The sequence below is a fragment of the Macaca fascicularis genome, chromosome 2, assembly GCF_037993035.2.
Source record: "Macaca fascicularis isolate 582-1 chromosome 2, T2T-MFA8v1.1".
In the NCBI taxonomy this organism is placed as follows: Eukaryota; Metazoa; Chordata; class Mammalia; order Primates; family Cercopithecidae; genus Macaca; species Macaca fascicularis.
Window position 1 is genome coordinate 132,460,678 of NC_088376.1, and position 24,870 is coordinate 132,485,547.

The 24,870-nt window shown below is 42.1% G+C and overlaps 1 protein-coding gene and 1 pseudogene across 10 annotated transcripts in view; one reads left to right on the plus strand and one right to left on the minus strand.

Annotated features, from left to right (window-relative positions):
- FRMD4B (FERM domain containing 4B) overlaps positions 1-24,870 on the minus strand; it is a 360,118-nt gene that overhangs the window by 197,969 nt on the left and 137,279 nt on the right. For 6 of the 10 annotated variants that reach the window (XM_074032680.1, XM_074032685.1, XM_065538887.1 and 3 more), the window contains exon 1: positions 9,649-9,909. The exons of the other annotated variants lie outside the window; for them this stretch is intronic. Coding sequence is in view for 2 of the 6 variants with exons in the window: in XM_065538887.1 (XP_065394959.1) it covers positions 9,649-9,810 (162 nt within the window). In the remaining 4 variants the exon portion in view is untranslated. Of the gene's footprint in view, positions 1-9,648; positions 9,910-24,870 lie in introns of those variants that run through there. 10 annotated transcript variants of the gene reach the window in all.
- On the plus strand, positions 20,742-21,692 carry LOC102119183 (small ribosomal subunit protein uS5 pseudogene; annotated as a pseudogene).

Below are 24,870 nucleotides of genomic sequence, written 5' to 3' on the forward strand. Positions count from 1 at the left end.
TTAAAGGGAAAATAGCTATTTAAGCAAAAAGCAACACACACACAAAATTTAAGAGACCAAAAAAATGACTAAAAAGGACATTAGGGGAAAATGGGACTATTTAATTTACCATATTTGCTAGCATTTTTTATAGCAAAAGTTTATTTCAAGTATGCCAGAATGTATATCTGTTATGTATGTACATATATACACAATATATCTAATTACATATGGGTGTTAATGTTAATTTTTTTATGAGCGCTTAATTTCTGCCTCCTTTCCATGTTGTAAGTCATATGGTCTTGTTTATAAAATTTAGAACTGCAAATCCGATTCCTCATTTGAGTCATTCAAACTTTTCCACAACAACCAACTGGGACATCAAAAATATAATGTTCAGAATAAACATAAGTAGGGGATGAATGAGAAAGTGATTTTACGCTACAAGCTCCACCAAGAAAAGATGGAATGTGAAAAACAAACACTTATTTGAAGAGTTCGGAGAGTCCGTTCTTGATGTTTTTCAAGCTGTGCAACAAAGGTTCAAAAATGCTTTTCAAAGAACCTGAGACTAATTTTGTTGAGTTTAGATGACATGGTTCTTTTAGAAATTTCTGTCAGGTGATGGGCTAAAAAATTAAGATGAAAAAATTAAAAATTAGTTTTTGGGTACCTTAGCATCTTAGTTCCCTGCCATAAAATCTTTGGTTACCAGAAAAAGTAGAAGATTGATTTTCTCACTGATAAATGGACTCATTTCATTTATCACTCAAGTTTTCTCTCCTTTCTGTATGTGTTAATCACTACCATAATGGTAAGTAGCTGAGTCTGTTGCTGTCCGATCCCTTGAAAAAAGTGTAGCAAGCGTCTCTGAAGACTGGCTGTGTTTTAAAGCTAGATTCTACATCCGCACATCAAGGCAATCTCACTCTCCACTTTCTTCCTGCTGGCCTTGCTTCACTGTGGGCTTTGGTCCTAGCACCTGTTGGGGAGGCACCTGTAGAAGGTGCTTGATGTCTTGCCCAAACTTATTTCCCCAGCTGTTGGGAGTGTTGTGAGCCAACAGCTCTCAGCCCCCTCTGGAAAGTGGAATCCCTTAAAGAGAGCTGCCTCCTCCAAGGTCATCCCATTCCCCTCTTCAAGGGTAGCCCATCTCCAATAATGGGTTAATGAGGGTGGGGAGAAGACCTAGCCCTCTTGTAACAACCTGGGACAACTCTCAGCTTCAGAGCTACCTGGGAGGTCAGCTACAGTTTTTATTGAGCCTGAATTCCAGTTCAAATTTTCCCTCTGCTTAATCCTACTTTTTCTTCTTCTTCTTCTTCTTCTTCTTTTTTTTTTTTTTTTTTTTTCAGAGACAGAGTCTCACTCTGTTGCCCAGGCTGAAGTGCAATGATGTGATCTCTGCTCACTGCAACCTCTGCCTCCCAGGTTTAAGCGATTCTCCTGCCTCAGCCTCCTGAGTAGCTGGGACTACAGGTGTGTGCCACCACACTTGGATAATTTTTTTGTATTTTTAGTAGAGATGGGGTTTTGCCATGTTGGCCAGCTGGTCTCAAACTCCTAGCCTCAAGTGATCTGTCCACCTTGGCCTCCCAAAGAGCTGAGATTACAGGCTTCAGTCACCAATCCTACTTCTTTTTTATTCCCTTCTCCAGGTGTAGGTCCTCAGAGGGCTCTCTAATAAACTTCCTGCTTGTTAATCTCCATTTCAGAGTCTGCTACCTAAGGAACCAAATCTGTGTCAGCATTCACGCTGTTCTGGGGCGAGGCAGAATTGGTTTGCCTGGCCCCTGTGGTTGGGTGGGTATGTGACCAGTTCTGCCAATGACTGAGAAGTGACATGAGCCACTTAGAGGCCAAGCATTTAACTGTCAGGACCAGACTCTGAAGAGCTCTTCACTTTCTATCACGGCATCTGGCAATGTTTAGGAATATTCTGTGGGCCTGAATGACAATAATCAACCAAGCTTCCAGCCAACCAGTGATTGGATAGGTAGATGAGCAAAAGTAGAGAAAATCATTGCTTTAAGCCACCAGGATCCTGGGGCTGTTTGTTGCCATGGCTAACCCCATCTATCCTGCCTGATACACTGACATCACTACAACGGCCTCCGAGTTTCCCTTGCCTTACTGCTTCCCTATGAAACACTTCCCAAACCTATCAGCCTCACGGCTGCCAGTGGTAATTCTGAATCAACTCCTTCCTTCCCCACAAAGATCTCCCCATAAACATCAAAATTCTAAAGTACAGGGTAATTCAAGTTCAGGCATCATTCTCAGTCAAAATCTCTCTGTCTTTGTCTCTCTATTCATCAAGGTTAAAAAAACAAAAACAAAAAACCCTCTCTATAATCCCCAACAAAAGTCATGTTCCATGCCTGAAATACCCTTCTACCTTCCTCCTACTTGTCCTCCAAAGATCAGCTTAAGAGTCACTCCCTCTAGGAAGCTTCCTTGGTCCTTCCCTTTTGCATTATTCCTGTCTGGTTTAGACTCCCTCCACTGATCACCTAAAAAGGCAAAGTCCATTCATAGACCTTGGTTTCCTTAACTGTCTCCCTTACATGAAAATACATTTTCTGAAGGCAAGACAAAAGTCTATTTTGATTTTGTGTGTCTAACACCTTGGCATAGGAACTGAGACTTGGTGAGCCCTTGATAATTACTTTAGGTATGAATGAATGAACAAATGAATAAATCAATCCATGACTCCAATCATTATATTTTACAGAGAAGGACCTAGTAAAGGTAAACTGAGCACTCATCCTGAACATTTGTTTTTTAATTTCTAAATAATTACAATTTTTTTTTTTTGAGACAAGGTCTCACTCTGTTGCCCAGGCTGAAGTGTAGTGGCACAATCTCAGCTCACTGCAGCCTTAGCCTCCCAGGTTCAAGCGTTCCTCCTGCCTCAGCCACCTACCTAGATGGGGCTACAGGCACACACCACCACACCAGGCTAATTTTTGTATTTTTTGTAGAGGTGGGGTTTCGCCATGTTGCCCAGGCTGGTCTCGAACTCCTGGGCTCAAGTGACCTGCCCACCTTGGCCTCCCAAATGCTGGGATTATAGGCATGAGGTGCCACACCCAGCCATGACTAGGTTTTTGATGAGAAAAATTTTCCGTATTCCTTTAAGTTCTGTTTTTCTGTGATAGAATTATGGATTTTTCTTCCTCTAGTATTCTCCACCTTTTTTTTCTTGTCCGGGGATTGGCAAACTTGTTCTGTAAAGGGCTGGATAGTAAATATTTTCAGCTTTGTGGGCAATAGTCTTGTATCAGCTACTGAACTTTAAGTAGTTCAGACACAACTGCTCAATCTTGCCGTTATAGTGTGAAAGCAGCTGTAGACAACATGTAATGGATGAGCCTGGCTGTGTGCTAACAAAACTTTATTTACAAAAACAAGAGGCAGGCCAGACTTTGCCCGCAAGCCGTAGTTTGCTGACTCCCTTTCTATTCCAACTAATTTAGAAGACTGTGGAGAGTGAAAGGTGAGGGCAAGCAAACTGTATACAGTATGAAATGTACAAGGGCTCAATAGGGAATTGTCCTTTGGAGGACTTGGCCTTTGCCAACCAGTGTGGTGAGATCCAGAGTTCAGGCGTTACCAGTTTGTGGATCATTGGAGTCTTGGATATAGCAAGATTGTCTCTTCAGAGACCCTAGTGGGAGATAGCTGTGACCTTCTAGATTTTAACTGTGGGCTTAGCTAAAAGAGGATGTGCTCTACTGTGTGGAACACAGTCCAAATACCCAGGGTCCACCCCACATAGGCTGCTGTGGGAAATTTCACAGTCTCTCTTACTTAGCATCCTCATGAAACATGTAAAAATGGGAATTTAGTTTCCAGGTGAGACTAGAGGGACTAGTCTTACCTATAGAAGCAATAGTAATGCCCCTAGCTACCCTCTATCAAGTATCTTCTCTGAGTTTAGTATTAAATCCTTTACATAAACAAGAGCTAACATTTATTGAGCATTTGCTTGTGCCAGGAACAGTGCTAAGTGATATATATGTTCCCTCATGAATTTCTCACCCTATTTCATAATGCAGCTACTTCTGTTCCCCCACTCTTACCCAGGAGGAAATGAAGCTCAGAGAGGGAAAGCAATTTGTCCAAGGTCAAATTTGCTCAAGTTGAGCCTACAGACTCTGCTGTGTTCTGTGTTGTACGATACCCCCTCAGGGCCAGCAACCTGCTTCAGGGGAGCTGATCCAGCCTCTTATTGGTCACTTAAATATCCCGGAGTCTGTGCAAGTTGCCTCCTGTTGGAGGCAATGATTCCCTTCAGGGTTTGCAAGAAATTCTACCTTTGGGACACTGGAGAGAAGGGGAAAACCTAATCCCAAGGAATAAACTGAGGGTTTTGTTAGAACATGTCACTCTTAATAAAAAGCAAAGGGTGTTGATTATTTTTTCTATAATATTCTGTCATCATTTTCCACCTAAGTTGTTTGTTAAACCAAATTAATTGCTATAACAAAACCCACCCAGGCAAGATATAAGGAGGATAGGGATATGGCTGATGAATCAGCTTTTAGCATGTAGCTTAAAGTGAAGGTGAACGCTCATGTCTGCTACTTTCGCCAAATTCAAGGCTTCACTCATAAAGTAAGTCTTTGTTCAAGGCAGCCTCAATGCAGCCTGAGCCTGCTTTTTATTTAGTCTCTTTACTACAGAAATGCCTTATAGCTAGTATCTTAATTATTCATGGTTTGTTGGCAAATTAAGTTACTTGCTTCTCCAATATCTAGAAATGGAGGAAGTGTTCAATTCCAAAGAAATTATGCCTTCCTAGTTTTGCTGGCCTGACAATAATGTTGTTGGAAAATATTTTATGAATAGGTGGGAGATCTTATTTCACTTATAGTATATGAAAAAAAGAATACCCCCAGGAGCCTGCCAGGTATTTCATGTAATGGATACCTCCCTCCCCACCCTATTTCTCTCTAGAGTGATTAAGCTTTGGCTTTCCTTACAAACAAGACTATTCAGACTAGAAGCAAGAAAAATGACACCTTTTTATCAACAAGATCATATAAAATTTGGTTCAGTAAAATATGTAACTCCCTGGTGTGTGTGTTTCTAGTCTGTATGCCTGAAAGCTGAGCAGTGCAGTGGAACAGTCCCCTCTCTGATTTAGAATTCATAATTATGGGATAGCAAATGGGTATTCTTATGATAAGCCCCTTAACTCAAATTCCTGTGGCAAAATACATACAAAAGTATTTGAGCATTAATCTTTGTACTTATCTTCAAAAATAGCTAATCTTTTTATGTAAAGAGCACTAGATTTGATATTCTAATGATGCAGTGGGCATCGTTGGTTGCATTTCAGCCAAGCATTTTGCCTTTCTTCCCTGGCAGCTCCGTGGTCTGAGGAAGGCCAACCTCACTCCTAGGTTTGAAAATGGATCCATTCCCCCTATAGCCTTAGCAAATCAATGCAATCCAGTGTTTCTTAACCTTTTAATTCATTGTTATCTGCTTAAGGAGCCTTTTTAGATTTTTGTTTGTCACCCCTCCTTATTTATTTATTTATTTATTTTGAGACAGAGTCTCGCTCTGTTGCCTAAGTTGGAGTGCAGTGGTGTGATCATGGCTCACTGCAACCTCCACCTCCCAGGTTTAAGTGATTCTCATGCCTCAGCCTCCCGAGTAGCTAGGATTACAGGCATTTGCCACCATGCCTGGCTAATTTTTGTATTTTTAGTAGAGATGGGGTTTTGCCATGTTGGCCAGGCTGGTCTCGAACTCCTGAGCTCAAGTGATCCACTCGCCTCAGCCTCCCAAAGTGCTGGAATTACAGGCATGAGTCACCACACCCAGCTACTTTTTGTATTTTTAGTAGAGATGGGGTCTCACCATGTTGGTCATGCTGATCTTGAACTCCTGATCTCAAGTGATCTGCTCACCTTGGCCTCCCAAAGTGCTGGGATTAGAGGTGTGAGTCACCGCGCCCAGTCCATTTCCTCCCATTTTAATGTCACAAATATACTGTATTTCTGTTTATATATTGCATGTATATTTGTGCTTTATAAATAAAAGAAGTGAATTTTTTTGCCATTCCCCTCCTCCAAAATAATTTTTGCCTCCTTTGGGCCATTTCACTCTCATTGAGAATGCATAAATTGTTATCCCATACTCTGTGCCAATCAGTGCATGGCATCAGGAGTGGATATAGACCCTAAATTGGAGTTCCAGCATGTAATCTGGGGCTTTTTTTTTTTTGGATAGTTGGTTGACATGAGAAATTCTTTCTTTCTGGATGTGTGGATATAAGGCCTGAAACTGCTGTGATTATCTGCTATTGTGAGGGAAGAAACCAGCTGAAGATAAAGCCAACACATGAGCAAGACCAGGACTGAAAGCATGGTTACCCTGATCAAACAATACCTGAAGTTCATTCTACGCTAGACTTTTCAGCTGTGACAAAAGTCATTTCTTTTTGCACTGTAGGCAAGTTTGAATTGTGTTTTCTATTACAATAAAAAAATCCTAACTGATAGAAAATATAACATTTATTGGATGTTTTCTAAACTTCAGGCAGCATGCTACATATCTTACATGTAAATTAATTCTTTTATCAACCTCTGTGATTAGTACTATTAATTTCTCATTTTATAAATGATGAAGCTGAAGTATAGTAAGATTAACTTGCTCATGGTCATATATAGGCAAAGATTGGATTAACTCCCTTGTCTATTTAACTTGCAGCCTAAGGTATTAATCACTTTATATTACTATCTTTTAGTTCTACACAATTAAGTCACTACTTTTTCATTTAATATTTGAAAAGCATTAAAAAATGATCTTTCTTTGCAAAGGATTATGTGGCACAATTAAGAATATTCAAAGGCTGAAAATATTTTTGAAAATCTTATTTTTGCAAAAGCACAGGAAATTTTAAACTTAGAAATCATTTTCAGGCCGGGCGCGGTGGCTCAAGCCTGTAATCCCAGCACTTTGGGAGGCCGAGACCGGTGGATCACGAGGTCAGGAGATCGAGACCATCCTGGCTAACACAGTGAAACCCCGTCTCTACTAAAAAATACAAAAAACTAGCCGGGCGAGGTGGCAGGCGCCTGTAGTCCCAGCTACTTGGGAGGCTGAGGCAGGAGAATGGCATAAACCCAGGAGGCGGAGCTTGCAGTGAGCTGAGATCCAGCCACTGCACTCCAGCCTGGGTGACAGAGCAAGACTCTGTCTCAAAAAAAAAAAAAGAAAGAAAAAGAAATCATTTTCTTCTGATTCTATATTCATAAAAGCCTTTGTTATTCATTTTTATTGATACATATTAGATGTACATATTTTGGGGGTACATGTGATAATGTGACACATTCATATAATCAAAGCAGGATAACTGGGATGGCCAACGCTTTAAATATTTTAATTAATTAATTTTTTAGAGGAGGTCTTCCTCTGTCACTTAGGCTGAAGTATAGTAGGGTAATTATGGCTTACTGCAGCCTTGAACTCCTGAGCTCAAGTGAGCCTCCTGCCTCAACCTCTTGAGCAAAGAGGACTACAGGTGCATGCCACTACATCTGGCTGATTTTTAAATTTTTTGTAGAGATGGGGTCTCACTATGTTGCTCAGACTGGTCTTAAACTCCTGGGTTCAAGTGATCCTCTCACTTCAGCTTCCCAAAATGTTGAGATTACAGGCATGAGCCATGGTGCCTAGCCATTAGCTTTTCTTTATGCTAGAAACATTCAAATTATTCTCTTCTAGTTATTTTGAAATGTACAATTTATTAATGTTAAAAATAAGGAGTGGGAACTTATTATTTTTTCTTTTTTTTTTTTTAAGAGATGAATCTCACTATGTTGCCCAGGCTGGCCTCAAACTCCTGGGCTCAAAGGATCTTCCTGTCTCAACCTTCTGAGTAGCTGAGATTACAGACGCACAGCACACTGACTGACTACCATTAATATTTTAGATGTTCTTATGAATTATGATATGGTATTGGCTCAGTCACCATCCATTTTATAGAAAAGAAAAATATATATATATTTTAGTAGCTCAGTCTCTCAAATTGCTATACTGCTTAAAAATTATCAATCAACCTTATACAGAACTCATAAGGTCTCTAGTTTCTGGAATCTTTATTTTTGAATTGGTCAGTGACAGTATTAGAGATAAGCCATAAATCCTCTGAATCCTTGGGGAGTGAGGCACAGAATCTCTCTGGTTGGCTACAATATTTGCGTTCCCTTTATGAAAGTTTCTCAAACATTAAAAAGAAAAAACAAAATTACACAAGGGGCACTTATTCTACAGACCAAACTGAACAGGGATTTCCCAAGAGAGGAAAAAAAAAGCTTGAAAGACAGACATGCTTCTGGTTCCAAAAAGCCAGGGAGCTAAGCAATGTGGCCAGATGGGATATGTCCACAATTCCCTAATACTCTCAAACTCCCACATGCTGCCCTGGTTCCCATTTCATATTCCTTTCATATTCCATTTCAAAATGCAAGATATCACAGATATGTTATATGAAGCAGAAGCAGTGAAAGCACAAATTCAGATGTTCCTCATATTTTAACTTGGATGACAAGGGGACGCTGACTCTTTAGATTTCCATAGGCTAACCTTAGGCGCTGGTCTTTTCATTTTGTCTGACTGATGGAAGACTATGTCAAAATCAAGTGCTTGATCATGTATGAGACACAATATAATGAGATACAAATTCTAGACATATTAGGAACCGGGTCAACTGGGGGGAATCCAGGAACTGCAACAAAGCTATTCCACATCACAGGAAAGAAAATATGATATTATGTTTCCACAGTAAACATCAGGTATATTTCTAATTAAACAATGCAGATTTTTAAAAATCTCAAATATATTAGAAACCAAAGCACAGAACTTTTAAATTCATAAATTACTGTCTTGTTTTGTTTTTTAATCCAGCCAAACTGCAGTCCCAGAGAGGATGAACAGTCTCCTAGTTGAGCAAAGTTGCTGCATTTTTTGCCTGCAGGATCGGACCGAGCAGAGAAATAAAGGGGCTGTGTTGTGTGACAGGGAGTAAATCCTAACATAAGCATTCCAACGTGGAGCCGGGCCACCCCTCCCTTCCCTAGCCTGTCATCCTCCTGCAAAGTGTTCACAATTTGCTGTCCTTCCTTCCAAAAGCCAGTAGACACAGAATCAGCTTTTCCTGGCTCTGCCTTACAAGTTGGGGCTGCCTGATGGAAAACTGAAAATCCAAAGGAAGGATGCAAATCCATCAAGGCCCCCTCTGCCAGCAAATTGGTGTGAAACCGTTGCTTCAGAAGCAGCCACTCCCACCCCAATGAAATTAAAAAGAAGGACTCATTTGAATGTCTAAGTGGCTTTCTGCAGACCCTCTGCTGCAAAGCAACAGCCTCCCTAGCTAAGCGCCAGCCAGTACACCATCGCTCTGTAACAGATGTCTGCAAATGCTGGGACTATCTCGCAAGTGCCCCCCATGCCCAATATGAAAAATTCACAAGCTCTGTCAAGCAATGGTTACCTAGAGCAGCATGCTGAGCGTTTGACCCAAGCAAGGGCCAAGCAGTCTGCTAGGAGTTTAAGAAGAGCTGGGGGGAGAAAATCATACAGGTGGAGCCGGCTTCCCACGAGTGCCGGGCATCCTGCTGGGGCCCTCGGGTGCCGCGCGCCCCGGCTCACCTGGTACACGTCCTGCAGCCCGCACCACGTCCGCAGCACCTGGTGGCAAGCCCGCAGCCTCTCCGTGTACCATCTCCGCAGCGTGGACACGGTCAAGTTCCACACAAAGCGGCTGCCGCTGAACAGCAGGTCCTCCACACCACACATGAACACCGAAGCCATGCCTCTTCCTTCGCTCCGAACCCGGGGGTCCCGGCTCTCGTAGCTGCAGCCCCGACCCCAGCGGCCCACCCGCCTGGGCTCCCGACGCCGACTTCTGCTGGCAGCCGGGGGGTCAAGCCTGCCACCAAACTCGTCTTTCACCGTGCGTCCTGGCCAGGCTCCGGCGGCATGCCCTGGGATTGGGTGCCCGCCAGCCAACGGCTGCGACTGGCACACAGAAGCCCAGTGTCCACCCCCGCCCGCTCGCAGCGCCGAGCAAGCTGTGCTAAGCTCCACCAAGCTGGCCCTCGGCGCTCCCCGGGCACGGGAAGCCCTGGCCGGCGAGGACTCCCCCTGGCGCTTCCCCAGGGCGCGGGGCAGGGACGCACGCGGAGCAACTCTTTGCAGGCTGAGAGGGGAGCTGCATTTCAGCACACTTAGCTTCCACGTCTTGCGCGCGCGCGCGTACACACACACACACACACACAAACACAAACACGCACACGCACCCCGGCCGAGTAGTCTCCTAATCTGCCTCGGGGAACACCTTACTCATCTTGCTCTGTTCACACTGATAAACACCTCGGGGCAGCCACAGATGCAGGAGAGAGAGAGAGAAAAAAAAATCCTCCAAACCATCCCTTTGGACCCTACTCCTGGGGGAATAGCCACGAATGTTTCCTTGGTTCTGTTGGAAGCAGGAGATGAAGGCAACAGTCTCAAAGCAACAGGCGGCCCTAGAACCTGCCTTTGCTCCTAACTTGAGGGTCTCAGAGAAAATGACAACCTCCTGTGGTTGCCAGCAGGAGGACAGGTTCCCTCACACCAAGATGCTGCTAATTCCAATGCAGCAGTCAGGGAGGAAAATAGAGTTCTTGATCCCCTGTAAATAGCTTGCCTGTTACTACTGCTGGGAAACAGAAGCCCATAAGAGAATCGGTGGTTTAGTTCTGGAAAATTCAGCCTCTGGACATGTCTAACCTCACCTGCCAGCACCAACCTGCGTGGGTAGTTTATTCTCCACTCAAAACCAAAGGAAACTGTCCCACCACTCATGAAGTCACTAGATAATTAATTTTATTTATTTATTTATTTATTTATTTATTTATTTTCTAAATTGTCCCTCAGGAATTGATACTGATTATTGGAAACATTTGGAAAAGGGAGCTCAAAGAGTACCACCTACCACCAGTCTCTATTTTTCTTTATTTATTTTTGAGACAAGGTCTGTTGCCCAGGCTGGAGAGCAGTGACTCAATCACAGCTCACTGCTGCCTTGAACTCCTGGGGTGAAGTGATCCATCTTCCCACCTCAGCCACTTGAGTAGCTGGGACTACAGGTGTGCACCACCAAGCCAGGCTAAGTTTATTATCATCATTATTACTATTATTATTATTATTTTAGAGATGGGGTCTCACTATGTTGCCCAGGCTGGTTTCAAATGCCTGGGCTCAAGCAGTCTTCCAGCCTCAGCCTCCCAAAGTGCTAGGATTACAGGCACGACTCACTGTGGCCAGCCTCTATTTTCCCTTAGAATGTATGAAGATTTCTCATAGCAAAAGTGCTGTAGCAAATTTCAGGATGGAGTTTTTTCCTGAATCCATCTGTAGGTCAATTGTCTGTATTTTCTTGGCTGTTTCACACCTGGGTTGTTATCTGTGCTATTAAGTGGCACCAAAAGGAAAGGTAAGGCACCAAAGCTTTTCTCCTGAACTAGCCCAGAAGACTCCAGAACAGATTATCGAGAAGTAAATCAGCTTGATTTCAGGTATCAAATGTGCTTTTAGAATCTTAATTCAGGTGAAACTCAATCAGTCAAAAGACGAAGAACACAAAATCTGTCCTCAAAGTGCCTGTTGTTTTCAGTGACTATAATCAGAAAACTTCTAAATGACATTCGTTTCTTTAATAAAATTGCCTAAGAGTTTTTGTTGAATTAGTTAATAGGACACAAGACTTGACCCAAGCTTTGCAAAGCTTTCTTCACAGTAAATCTCCTCTATATGCCATCACTATTAGTATTGAGAGTTTTTTTTTTTTTTCAAGATGATGGTAATGATGAATCTGAATAGATTTTACTGAATCAAAAGAAAATGAACTCAGTTTGAAAAAGAAATGTCATCATGCTGAATGGAAAACTACCGAACTTCAAAAATGGCCTATTAGTATGAGGAAATGGTCGTGGTACATTTTTTTTTTTTTTCAATGATGCAGTTCGACTGTGTTCTTGGAAATGTGGGGCAGCCAAGGGAATACCAGAATAAAACCTACAACAGGGTCAATTACCTCTGTCTCATGACACCATCCTCTCAGAAGAGAAGCTCTAGAAATACTCTGGCTGTTGGCTATCTGTGTGTAGGTCTAATGTCAGCAGTCACTTTCAAATTCCATCATTTTCATTCAAGGTTTCCAAAGTCAGGGCAATTTTTTAGAAGATAGGATGTGGTATAATAGGGGCTCTCAAAGTGTGGTCACTGGAGAACCAGTAGCTTTAGCATCACCTGGGAAGGTGGAGAGATGCAAGCTCTCAGGCAGCCCCAGAATCAGAAATTGTGGGGGGTGAGATGAGTGATCAGAGCTTTCATTTGGTCTCTGGAGAATTCTGACTCATGCTAAAATTAGAGAACTACAATATGATAGTATGGTGATTAGTAGCTAAATCTCCTAAAAGAGACACACCCGACTTCAGATTTCTGCTTCTCAGGACCTGTGAGGCCCTGAATAAGCTCCTTAAATCAACATCTCAATGTCCTCATGTGTACAATATATTATCGGTATTCACTACAAAAAGTTTGGGGAAAATTAAGTAAAATATTCTGTATAAGGTCTTTAGCATGGTGTCTGGTGAAGGGTAAGCATCCAAAGAAAACCAACCACCATCACCCCCCAAATCAAGAATTGTTTCAATTTTATGTATTCAGATAAAATAGTACAAGTAAAATGTGGGTTTTTAAAAATATAGATTTAGTGGGTATAAGTGCAGTGTTGTTATATGGATATATTGCATAGTGGCGAAGTCTGGGCTTTGAGTGTAGCCATCACAGAATAGTGTACATTGTATTCTTTAAGTTATTTCTCATCCTTCATCCCCTCCCACCCTCTGACCCTTCCCAGTCTCCATTGTCTCTTAGTCCACTTTTTTTTTTTTTGAGACATGGTCTCCCTTTGTCACCCAGGCTGGACTGCAGTGGTGCCATCTCAGCACACCGCAATCTCCGCCTCCCGGGGTCAAGTGATTTTCCTGCTTCAGTCTCCTGAGTAGCTGAGATTACAAGTGCACAACACCATGCCAGGCTAATTTTTGTACTTTTAGTAGAGATGGGGTTTCAGCATGTTGGCCAGCTGGTCTCGAACTCCTGACCTCGTGATCCGCCCACCTCGGCCTACCAACGTGCTGGGATTACAGGCATGAGCCACTGCGCCAAGCCTTCTTAGTCCGCTCTCTATGTCCATGTGTACTTATTATAAAATGTGTTTTTAAATTTCAACTAGTTACCTGCATGTGCTTTCCTATGACTTTCTGTTTGCTGAAGGTGAAAGTTGGTGGCAACTTGTTTTCAGGGAGCAGTTCTGTTGCTCTTTCAAGTTCCCAAAAATCTTTTTGAGCTTGATCTTCCCCACCAGAGGCAACTTCCCCTGTGGACTCAGAAAAGCTGGGTGCAAGACAGGAGAAGACATCTTATTCCCACTGACATAAACATTGATGCTTTTTTTCTTATCCAAATGGCTTTCCTCTTTTGTAGAAGAAGTTCGAAGGTCAAGACTGAGTGATTTTAGAGGGAAGGAAGTGCAACTTCCTCCACTCCAGGGACTGCAGTGGGTGGCAACTGAACCCAGATGTGCAGAAGTGGAGAAAAGTGCTACCCAAGTATGGCATCATCCTTAAAACGGACTAGCCACATGGGACTAACCAGATCCTAGACACACGCCCTTGAAGCTGGTCTAAAATTTTCTGTGGAAAAGGAGGTAAATCAAGCTAGCTTCAACATTGTCTTGCTTTTTCTTTCTCTTTTTTAAGAAGAGGATTTTCTTTCCTCCTCAGCACAGAGTTCCCAGAAATACACTGTAATTTTCTGCAGCTCTCTCTGGAGGCTTAAGAAGATGCTTCGGGTGACAGCATTACTCATACACCTGGGAATTGTGCTGCCGTAAAAGAGAAATTGTCATTATGCCTGAGGCTCCTGTAGGTTCCCCTTTGAGGAATCGGCAGGAAGAAGAGCATGAAAGCCAAGAAGATAGGACAAATTCCAACCCCTGTCTCTAGGAAGAAAGAGCAAGTTAGTGAAATGGCAGCTTCCAGTGGTCCGCTCTGCCTGGCAAAAACACAGAGCCCAACTAATGTCTGTGGTCATTTTTCAGCTGTACTCTCTGCACAACTGAAAAACCAGTGTGGGTAAACTGACAGATCATGGACATCCAACATAGGGCTTGAAGTGAATGAAAACAAGGTCTAGTTCAATGGTTCTCAAACAGGGGACAATTTTGTACCTCCCTCTCATGCTGGGACATTTGGCAATGTCAGAAGACATTTTTAGTTGTCACAACTGGGAGGTGCTACTGGCATCCAGCAGGTAGAGGCCAGGGATACTGCTAAACATTATATAATGCACTGGAGAGCCCCTACAGCAAAGGACTCTCCTGCCTAAAGTGTCCCTGGTGCAGAGGTCAAGGAACCCTGATCTAATTAAGTGCTACAGCCTGGCCAGGCACGGTGGCTCATGCCTGTAATCCCAGCACTTTGGGAGGCTGACACTGGCAGATTACTTGAGGTCAGGAGTTTGAGAACAACCTGGCCAACGTGACAAAACCAATCTCTACTAAAAGTAACAAAAATTAGCCGGGAGTAGTGGCGTGCACCTGTAGTCCCAGCTGCTTAGGAGGCTGAGGTGGAAGAACCGTTTGAGCCTGGAAGGTGGAGGTTGCAATGAGCTGAGATCGCACCACTGCACTCCAGCCTGGGCAACAGAGCGAGACTCTGTCTCAAAAATAAATAAAAAATAAAATAAAATAAATGCAACACCCTGTTCTTCCTCTCACATGACCAGTTGTGGAGAAACAGTCTTCCCTCTTGTTATTTTATTTCCAAAAGGCAAAAGAAATGAAGCAATCACTGTATAATGGTTTTTTGTTTGTTAGTTTTTTTTTTTACACAGTCACAATTTTGAGTATAATGAATTCAAAGTCTTTTGAGAAATAACCGGAATGACGTTTCCTATGATTTTCACTTACGATTTTTAGATACTTATCATCCAAAGGGAGAATAACTATCATAAGAACTATTAATATTTTTGTACTTCAGTTTTTGTTTTATCATTTCATTTATTTATTTATTATTTTATTTTTTTAAAATTATTATATTTTAAGTTCTAGGGTACATGTGCACAACGTGCAGGTTTGTTACATATGTATACATGTGCCATGTTGGTGTGCTGCACCCATTAACTCGTCATTTATATTAGGTATATCTCCAAATGCTATCCCTTACCCCTCTCCCTACCCCATGACAGGCCCCGGTGTGTGATGTTCCCCACCTTGTGTCCAAGTGTTCTCACTGTTCAGTTCCCACCGTTCAGTTCCCACCGATGAGTGAGAACACGCAGTGTTTGGTTTTCTGTCCTTGTGACAGTTTGCTAAGAATTATCATTTCATTTAAATCAGCGGCTCCATAGTACTAGAAGAAATCTTTCTTTGGCATGTTTATAGAAAAAACTCCCCCCACACTAATCCCAGGTGGAATGCTGATGCCTCCTTTGGGCCATGCACTGTTATGAAAGTCTCTGACTGTACACACGACAGGATATTGCTCCTCTCAGTTCACTTTTCTCTATTAGACTGTCAGCTATGTGAGGAACCACTGTGATGTGAAGTGGAAGCAAGGCTGGCTGGGATGGCTCCTCCTTGTGCAGGAGTATCCCATGCACTGGAAGGCATTTAGTGACCTTGGGCTCTGCCTGCTAAATGCAGTAGTGCCCCAGTCATTAGGACCACCACAACAGAAAGCACCTTCACACATTTCTAAATACTGCTGGGTGGGGTAGTAGCTGCCCTCATTCAGAAACCACTGGTGCAAGCTGGGAAAGGGCCTTATTCATATTTGTTTCCCCAGTGGCTGGCACATAGCAGGCAATCAATAAATGTTTATTGAACTGACCAATAAATGACTATTTGTCTTAACAGTGAATACAGAAAGTGGTTCATCCATTCCCAAAACACAGTCTTGTTCATTAGAAAATTATGTATTGAGTTCGCACTATGCATCAGGCAGGGAACTAAGCACTCAGAATACTGACAAGACTGAGATGATCTCGGTCTAAGTGAGTCCGAGAGGAGAGTGGGGAAGTCAGAAGAGGAATCTGAACAAGAAATGTAGAGGAGCGGGCACTGCCACAGGGGTTCTAATAGAGACAAGTGAGTGAGGATGGGGGGATTAAGGGATGCCTCCCTGCGCACGTGACTTTCAGCAGAGACCTGAAGGCTGAGTACAGGAGAGCCAGGTGATAATGGGGGTACATGATAGCAATCAAAGGCACAGGGAACCTTGAAGACAATGCTTGTGGCAAGAAGGATCCCATATTTGTAGAACATAAGGGAAAGGCACAAGCGGGATGCTTGACGGTTAGGGGACCAGGAAAACCCGGCAGGGAGGCTGCTGCAGAGTTCTAGGGTACAAAGAAAGAGCTTGAGGCAGGGCTGTGGGAATATCTACATAACACTAAGCTGAAGGAGTGTTCCTGTTCCTCAGTCCTTGGGAACTGTGGGGCCTCACACGCAGAATGGGGTAAGAGGTTGGTGGGCAAAAGTGCCACCCTCAAAGCAAGCTTCTCTTGTGGCCTCTGGGAGGGCTCCCCAACTATGCAGTGGCAGGCTCCTCACTCAGGGGGTGGGGCTCTGAATGCCTCATGTCCCTCTACATCCCATTCCAAACAGGAGGTAGGAGGCCGAGAGGCACAAATTCTGTTTCAGTGCCACTCAAGCCAGACGCTAGGTGACTGGCCTCCTGCTTTCTTTCATCTTTCCCTTTGACTAAGAGATTAAGGGACATCCTTCAGTCTCGGCCTCAAGCAGGAGGAGATGGAAGGAAACACGCAGAGGTGGTGGAAGCCTGAATTGGAGGAAGTAGCCACTGTCCATCTCATAGCCCAAGGCTGATCGGCAGGCTGCTTAACTTTCTGCGGCTGCCTTCATGACTATGAATGGCTTTTTGGCATCACAAAGGGCTAAAAACCCTACAAGCAAAATAATATCCACCACTAAGGCACCTATTCAGCATCTATTCTTTGGCTTCAGCAAACTCATTTCACTCATCGGGGGTGGAGGAGGGGGAAGTACAGCAAAACTTTCTCATCTCCCTCATCGGTTATTTTATCAAATTAAAGTCTCCTTGCTCAAAGAAAAGAGGAGGGATGCGATCTATATTGTCTGAAGAAGTACAAAAAAAAAAAAAAGCAGCATGTTGTGAGACTTTGTGTTGTACCCATTTTTACTAGTTAATCCACTGAGCAGACATTGGAAATTCCTGCCAGATCAAATTTTAGAAGTTATCTGTCTAGATGTAAAAGCATCCAAATGGGAGGATGGTTCCAGGGAAGCCCAGTGGACCGGAGGGAAATGGCCAACCGCCTTCTTTAAGGGAGAAATGGTATCAGTCTTGTGACTGACCTCCCACTTCCAGAATTTGTCACCTTTTATTTATACTTAACCTACATGTACTTCAACAATGACAAAAATAAAAAAGTTATAAATTGGTCTATATAGCACCATTTTTTCTATACTTATTAAGTATACTTAACCTACATGTACTTCAACAATGACAAAAATAAAATAGTCACAAATCGGTCTATATAACACCATTATTTTTTCTGAATAAATAAAGGCAGCTTCGCTTATATCATCAGTTGATTCTCACAATATATATTTTCCCAAGAACAAGTAGGAGAAAGCTATTTTGCCCCATTTCATGGATAAAGAAACTGAGGTACAGAGAAGCAGGATGATTTGCTAAAGGTCAGTAGGAAAAGCATTTATGATGGCATTTTTAAAATGGTGTAGTTGCTAATTTTTCAGTCCTTTTACTTTAATTAAAAGATAAAAGAATGAATTTCTTTTGTTTTTACAATTTGATTTGGGCCTCAGACTAAAATTTATAAGGTATTGTCTTAGACAGTTCAGGATGCTATAACAAAAGTCCCACAGGACTGAGTGGTCTAAACAACAGAAATTTATTTCTCACTTCCCAGCTCCAGAGCTGGGAAGTACAGGATCAAGGTGCTGGCCAATTGGTTTTCGGTAACAGCCCTCTTCCTGGTTTGGAGGTGGCTGTTTTCTCCCAAGACAGAGTTCTGGTCTTTTCAGCCCCTTATAAAGCCACCAATCCTACCATAGGGACTCCCAGTCCCATGGCTTTATTCAAGCCCAATTACCTCCCCAAAGCTCCACCAAATTCCATCACATTGGTGTATGGTATCAAATATGGATCTTGGGAGGACAAAACTATCAGTCCACAGCGGGCATGAATGGTTCTAGGATGTGTTTCACTACTCTAGGAACTGAACATGACAAAAAGTCCATCCTTTGGGTTTACCCAATTTAATTAAGAATAAAACAATGATCTAAAAAGTCAGGAAATAACAGATGCTGGTGAGGCTGTGGAGGAAGAGGAAGGCTTTTAAACTGTTGGTGGGAATGTAAATTAGTTCAACTATTGTGGAAGACGGTGTGGAGATTCCTCAAGGATCTAGAACCAGAAATACCATTTGACCCAGCAATCCCAATACAGGGTATATACCCAAAGGATTATAAATCATTCTACTATAAAGACACATGCACACATATGTTTATTGCAGCATGATTCACACAGAAAAGATTTGGGATCAACTCAAATGCCCATCAATGATAGACTGGATAAAGAAATTGTGGCAGATATACACCATGGAATACTATGCAGCCATTAAAAAGAATGAGTCCATGTTCTTCACACGGACATAGATGAAGCTGGAAGCCATCATTCTCAGCAAACTAACACAGAAACAGAAAACCAAACACCGCATGTTCTCACTCATAAGTGGGAGTTGAACAATGAGAACACCTGGACACAGGGAGGAGAACATCATACACCAGGGCTTGTCAGGGGGTGGAGGGTAAGGGGACGGAGAGCATTAGGACATACCTAATGTATGCAGGGCTTAAAACCCAGATGACGGGTTGATAGGTGCAGCAAACCACCATGGCACATAAATACCTATGTTAACAAACCTGCACGTTCTGCATATATGTCCCAGAACTTAAAGTAAACTTTTTTTAAAAAAAGAATAAAGCTATGAGAAAAAAAGAAAATCTATAATGAACAGTAATTTTTTTTATGGTAGAAAAAAGAGCAGTTACTTGAAATTCAATGGCTCTTCACTCCTATACAGTAAGTGACAGAAGGAAAACAAAAAAAAAATGCAAAATCTTTATTCTCCAAAGATCAACCATACTATGTAGGTGTACATAGTAGACAACTGCAATACATTGAGAAACAGAAATTACCAATAACAGTGGCTTGCAAAGTATTAAAATATCTCAAGGCCGGGTATACTCTGACCATCAAACAAATATGAGCAATAGGTTATAAAAATAAACTATTTTTCCATTATTGCTAAAAATACAGAAAATTTGGTAGGATTATTGCTAGGAATTTCAACTATTTGGCCCTTAGCAGTCAGAGCAAAAGAACAGAAAGGAAAAGTCTAGCATCCCAAAAAAGGGACATGAAAGTATTTCTTGTATCTTGCTATCCTAAAATTAACTTTTTTTTAGGATAGGAACATACTGTTCTCAACTACAAAATGAATTGTATACAAGAAGAGCAGGCAGCAGGAAGCAGCATACTACAAGCCTTGAAACCTATGGCTATTTTATACAGGGGAGAAAATAGTTGTGTATTCCTCAGACTAAGTGTTCAGGGAGCTTTAGGCAGTATTTGACAGGAAAGAAGAGAAGAACTGCATGATTTTGTCTTGAGTCAATAATACAGAAAGAAAAGACGGGTTTTACTTCTGAAGGGACTAGCACCAGAGAAATTTAAGGTAGACTTCCTCACCCTAAAACAGTTCCATTATTATCTCAGTCTGGTGGGTTTATAGATAATTTTGGTTTATTCTTTGTATGTTTATATATTTTGGCAGAAAATGTTGGTTGTCTGTCCACCACCTATTCCCCTCTTTTTCAAATAATCTTATTTTGCCAGTGTCCTTTTTCTATGTTGCTGGTATGAACTATTGATCTAAGGGAAGGCATAACACCCGACTCTGGCAATAAGATATGAAGTGAAGCTTTCCAAAGAGTTATAGAAAACAGGGGCTGGGTGTGGTGGCTCATGCCTGTAATCCCAGCACTCTGGGAGGCCAAGGTGGGTGGATTGCTTGAGGTCAGGAGTTCGAGACCAGCCTGGCCAACATGACGAAACCCCTTCTCCATTAAAAATACAAAATTTAGCCAGGCATGGTGGTACGCACCTGTAATCCCAACTACTTGGCAGGGTAAGGCAGGAAAATCGTTTGAATCCAAGAGGAGGAGGTTGTGGTGAGCTGTGATGGCATCACTGCACTTTAGCCTGGGTGACAGAATGAGACTCTGTCTCATTAAAAAAAAAAAAAAAAAAAAAAAAAAAAAAAAGAGTTATAGAAAACATATCCCTCTCTGAAGAGAAGAAACATCACAAGAATTTTGTCAGCATATGAAAAGATGCTGAACATTATTAATTAGTCATTGAAGAAATGCAAATCAAAACCACAATGATATACTACTTCACACCCATTAGAAAGGCTATAATTAGAAATAAGGATAATAACAAATGTTGGCAAAAATGTGGAGGAATTGCCATCTTCATACATTACTAGTGGGAATGTAAATTGGTATAGTCACTGTGAAAAAGACTGGAGTTCCTCAAAAAGTTAAAAATAGAATTACCGCTTCTTCTCCGAGAAAACACCAAATGGTGGATGACGCCGGTGCAGCGGGGGGGCCCGGAGGCCCTGGTGGCCCTGGGATGGGGAACCGCGGTGGCTTCCGTGGAGGTTTCCGCAGTGGCATCCGGCGCCGGGGTCGCGGCGGTGGACGGGGCCGGGGCCAAGGCCGCGGAGCTTGCGGAGGCAAGGCCGAGGATAAGGAGTGGATGCCCATCACCAAGCTGGGCCACTTGGTCAAGGACATGAAGATCAAGTCCCTGAGGGAGATCTACCTCTTCTCCCTGCCCATTAAGGAATCTGAGATCATTGACTTTTTCTTGGGGGCCTCTCTCAAGGACGAGGTTTTGAAGATTATGCCGGTGCAGAAGCAGACCGGTGCTGGCCAGCGCACCAGGTTCAAGGCGTTTGTTGCTATCGGGGACTACAATGGCCACGTCGGCCTGGGTGTTAAGTGCTCCAAGGAGGTGGCCACCACCTTTCGTGGGGTCATCATCCTGGCTAAACTCTCCATTGTCCCCCTGCGCAGAGGCTACTGGGGGAACAAGATCGGCAAGCCCCACACCATCCCTTGCAAGGTGACAGGCCGCTGCGGCTCTGTGCTGGTGCGCCTCATCCCTGTACCCAGGGGCACTGGCATCGTCTCAGCGCCTGTGCCCAAGAAGCTGCTCATGATGGCTGGTATCGATGACTGCTACACCTCAGTCCGGGGCTGTACTGCCACCCTGGGCAACTTCGCCAAGGCCACCTTTGATGCCATCTCTAAGACGTACAGCTACCTGACCCCTGACCTCTGGAAGGAGACTGTATTTACCGTCTCCCTATCAGGAATTCACTGACCACCTTGTCAAGACCCACACCAGAGTCTCCGTGCAGCGGACCCAGGCTCCAGCTGTGGCTACAACATAGGGTTTTTATACAAGAAAAATAAAGAGAATTAAGCCTGAAAAAAAAAATCATATGATCCAGCAATTCCATTCCTAAGTATATGCACCACAAAAGTGAAAACATGCATTTTAAAAAACCTGTACACAAATGTTCACGGTAGCATTATTCATAATAGCCAAATGGTGGGAACTATCCATATGTTTATCAGCTGATGAACAGATTTTAAAAATGTGACATATCCATATAATGGAATATTAGTCAGCAATAAAAAGGAGTGAGGTATATACTCAAGGGAATTGAAAACACTTGTTCACACACACAAATTTGGACATGAATGTTCACAGAAGCATTCTTCATAATAGCTAAAAAGTAGAAACAACTCAAGTGTCCATCACTTGATGAGTGGATATACAGAATGTAGTATATGTATACGATGGAATACTACTCAGCCATAAAAAGGAATGAAATACTGGTACATACTACAACATGGATGAATACTGAAAACATTATGTTAAGTAAAAGAGGCCAAACAAAAAAGTCACATATCCATAGAGACAGAAAATAAGTTAGTGGTTGCCAGGGAGTTGGGGGGTGAGGTGGAGTGAACAGGGAATGAGTATTAATGGGTATGAAATTTCTTTTTGGGGTGATGAAATGATCTGACATTAGATAGTGGGGATAGTTGTGCAACTTTGTGATTATACTAAAAACCAGTGAATTGTACACTTTAAAAGGGTGAATTTATGGTATGTGAATAAAAATCAATCGATTAATAATGAAATAAGCAATTGACAAAAAAATAGATAACTTTAAAAAAAGAAATGAAATCTACGCCAAGACATGGATGAATCTCAAAAATACTGTTAAGTGAAAGAAGCCAATCATAAAGGGCCACATATAGTATTGATCCCATTTATATGAAATGTCTAGATTAGGCAAATCTGTATAGATAGAAATTAGATTAGTAGTTGCCTAGGGCTGAGGGAATTAGGGAGAAATGGGGAATGACTGCTAATTAATACAGGGATTTTTGGGGGGATAATGAAAATGTTCTAAAGTTAGATTATAGTAATGGTTGCACAACTCTGTAAATACATAGAAATCCATTGCATTGTACATTTTACATAGGTGAACTGCATGGCATGTGAATTATATCCCAATAAAGCTGTTACCAGAAAAAAAAAGAGGTAAAACCACAGAAAACATCTTAACTTGTACCTGTATTTGCTGAATATTCTACAATGAGTGTGTAATACTTATATCTTCAGAAAGAAGGTGTTCAAATTTCTCTTGATTTGGAAAAAAATGCTGTTACATAAAACAAGGTAAAAATCAGAGCAGAAAAAATACTGTACATGAGCTCAGTTATAAAACTAAGTGCGTACATGTAAGGGGAAAAAACCTAGAGGAAAATACACTAAAAATTTATTGACAGTACTGATTTCTGAGTTCTGATCATTGGATGATTTTAATTTATTGTGGTGGAGGAAGTTTTTCTTTCTGTTTTTCTATATTAGCACATACTACTTCTTTATGCTTTTGTTTTATTTTTTAATTGACACAATCATCACATATTTATGGGATACACAGTGATGTTTCAATACTTATAATGTGTAGTGATCAGATGAGGGTGATTAGCATATCCATCATGTAAAACATTTGTCATTTCTTTGTGCTGGGAATATTCAATATCCTCCTTTGAGATGATTGAAACTATATATTATTATTAATTACAGTCACCCTACAGTGCTATAGAACACCAGAACGCATTGCTCTTATCTAGTCGTAATTTTGCACATACTACTTTTTGATTTCTAATTGGAAACGCACATGCAATCATACAAAAGCTTATTCAGCAATGAAATGTAAGCCTCCCTCACATCCTTGTTCCTCAGTTCCTCATTTCCAGGGCTGCCATGTAAGATTGTCCAAGACGTCGCTGCACAATGGCCCCTGGCTAAGGCAGTGAGTGGGGGCTGTAATCTAGCCAGGGATCTGCTGGATAAGCCATAACTCGTGGCTTTGAGAAAAAAAGTCCTTTTCATCTTAACCACACGAAAGTGTTATGCAACCAAGTGGCCATTCTGCCCTTTTCCCCTGCCCAAAGATACCACTGTTCCTAGTTTCTTGTATATCCATCCTGACATAGTCTATGATATCCAAACATATACCGCATACTATAACTTATATATAAAAGTTATTTTAAAAGAGTAAAGAAATGGCAATACAATGACAGCAAAAGGCTGCACAGTATAATCAGAATTCCAGTATTTCTACAGAAGTCATTCAAGGCACTATGGTAAAACTGGATTTAAGGAAAGAAAAAAAATTACTTGGAACAAATAAATCTTAAGGTAAGAAGCCTAAATGCAATGATTGTTGAATTGTTTTCCACCTGAGCTGTCCTCAATTCACATGAATTGTTTATACAGCAAATGAAATTGGTTGCATCCATTGTCAAAGGGGTTCCTATTTGGTACCTCACTCATTGTGCTCCCCACAGCTTTGTGGAAGCTTGTTTGTGGTCCAGTTTCCACTGCAGAAAACTTTAGGATTTTAATCTTCTGAGAAACCTGAGAATGGGTGTCCCCAGGTGAAATGTGGCCCTTCCATTTCATTCACTCTTGTGTCCTTCAGAACAAGAACTGCTTCAACAGGCAATCCAAGGCCACTCTCTCCATTTGTATCCCCACATCTCTACGTTCGTGCCATCTGGGGGGGAAGTCTTAACTCGTTCAGAGCAAATGATGGTTAAATCAGTAATAAGTCACATTATGAGATCTGATTGTAAGGATTGCTCTGTCACTCTGCAGAACTTTTGTCTCTGTTCCTGTTTTATGTTTTGCCTCATTACAGAGGGCCATACTGGTCTTCTTTTGGGTTCTAATGCTTTTGCCTCAGGCTCTTTATATTTGTGGCTCTTTAAGTCCTCAACACTCTTCTCCATCCTGAGACTGAATCCAGTGAACTCCCATTTATCTTTCAAGCCTTAGCTTTAATGTTGATCCCTCAAAGCAGGTGAGTGCCCCATCGCTGCTGCTTAACTTCCCTTCTCATTACATCCACCATATGTAAAATTACCTGCTAAGGTTTGATTCTGACACCAGACTATAAGCTCCATGGGTGCAGGGACCATGCCTGTCTTGTGACCTTATATTGTCATTGCTTAGTATTAGGTTGGTGCAAAAGTAATTGCAGTTTTTGCCACTGAAAGTAATGAGCTCAGTTGTTAATTACTTTTGCCCC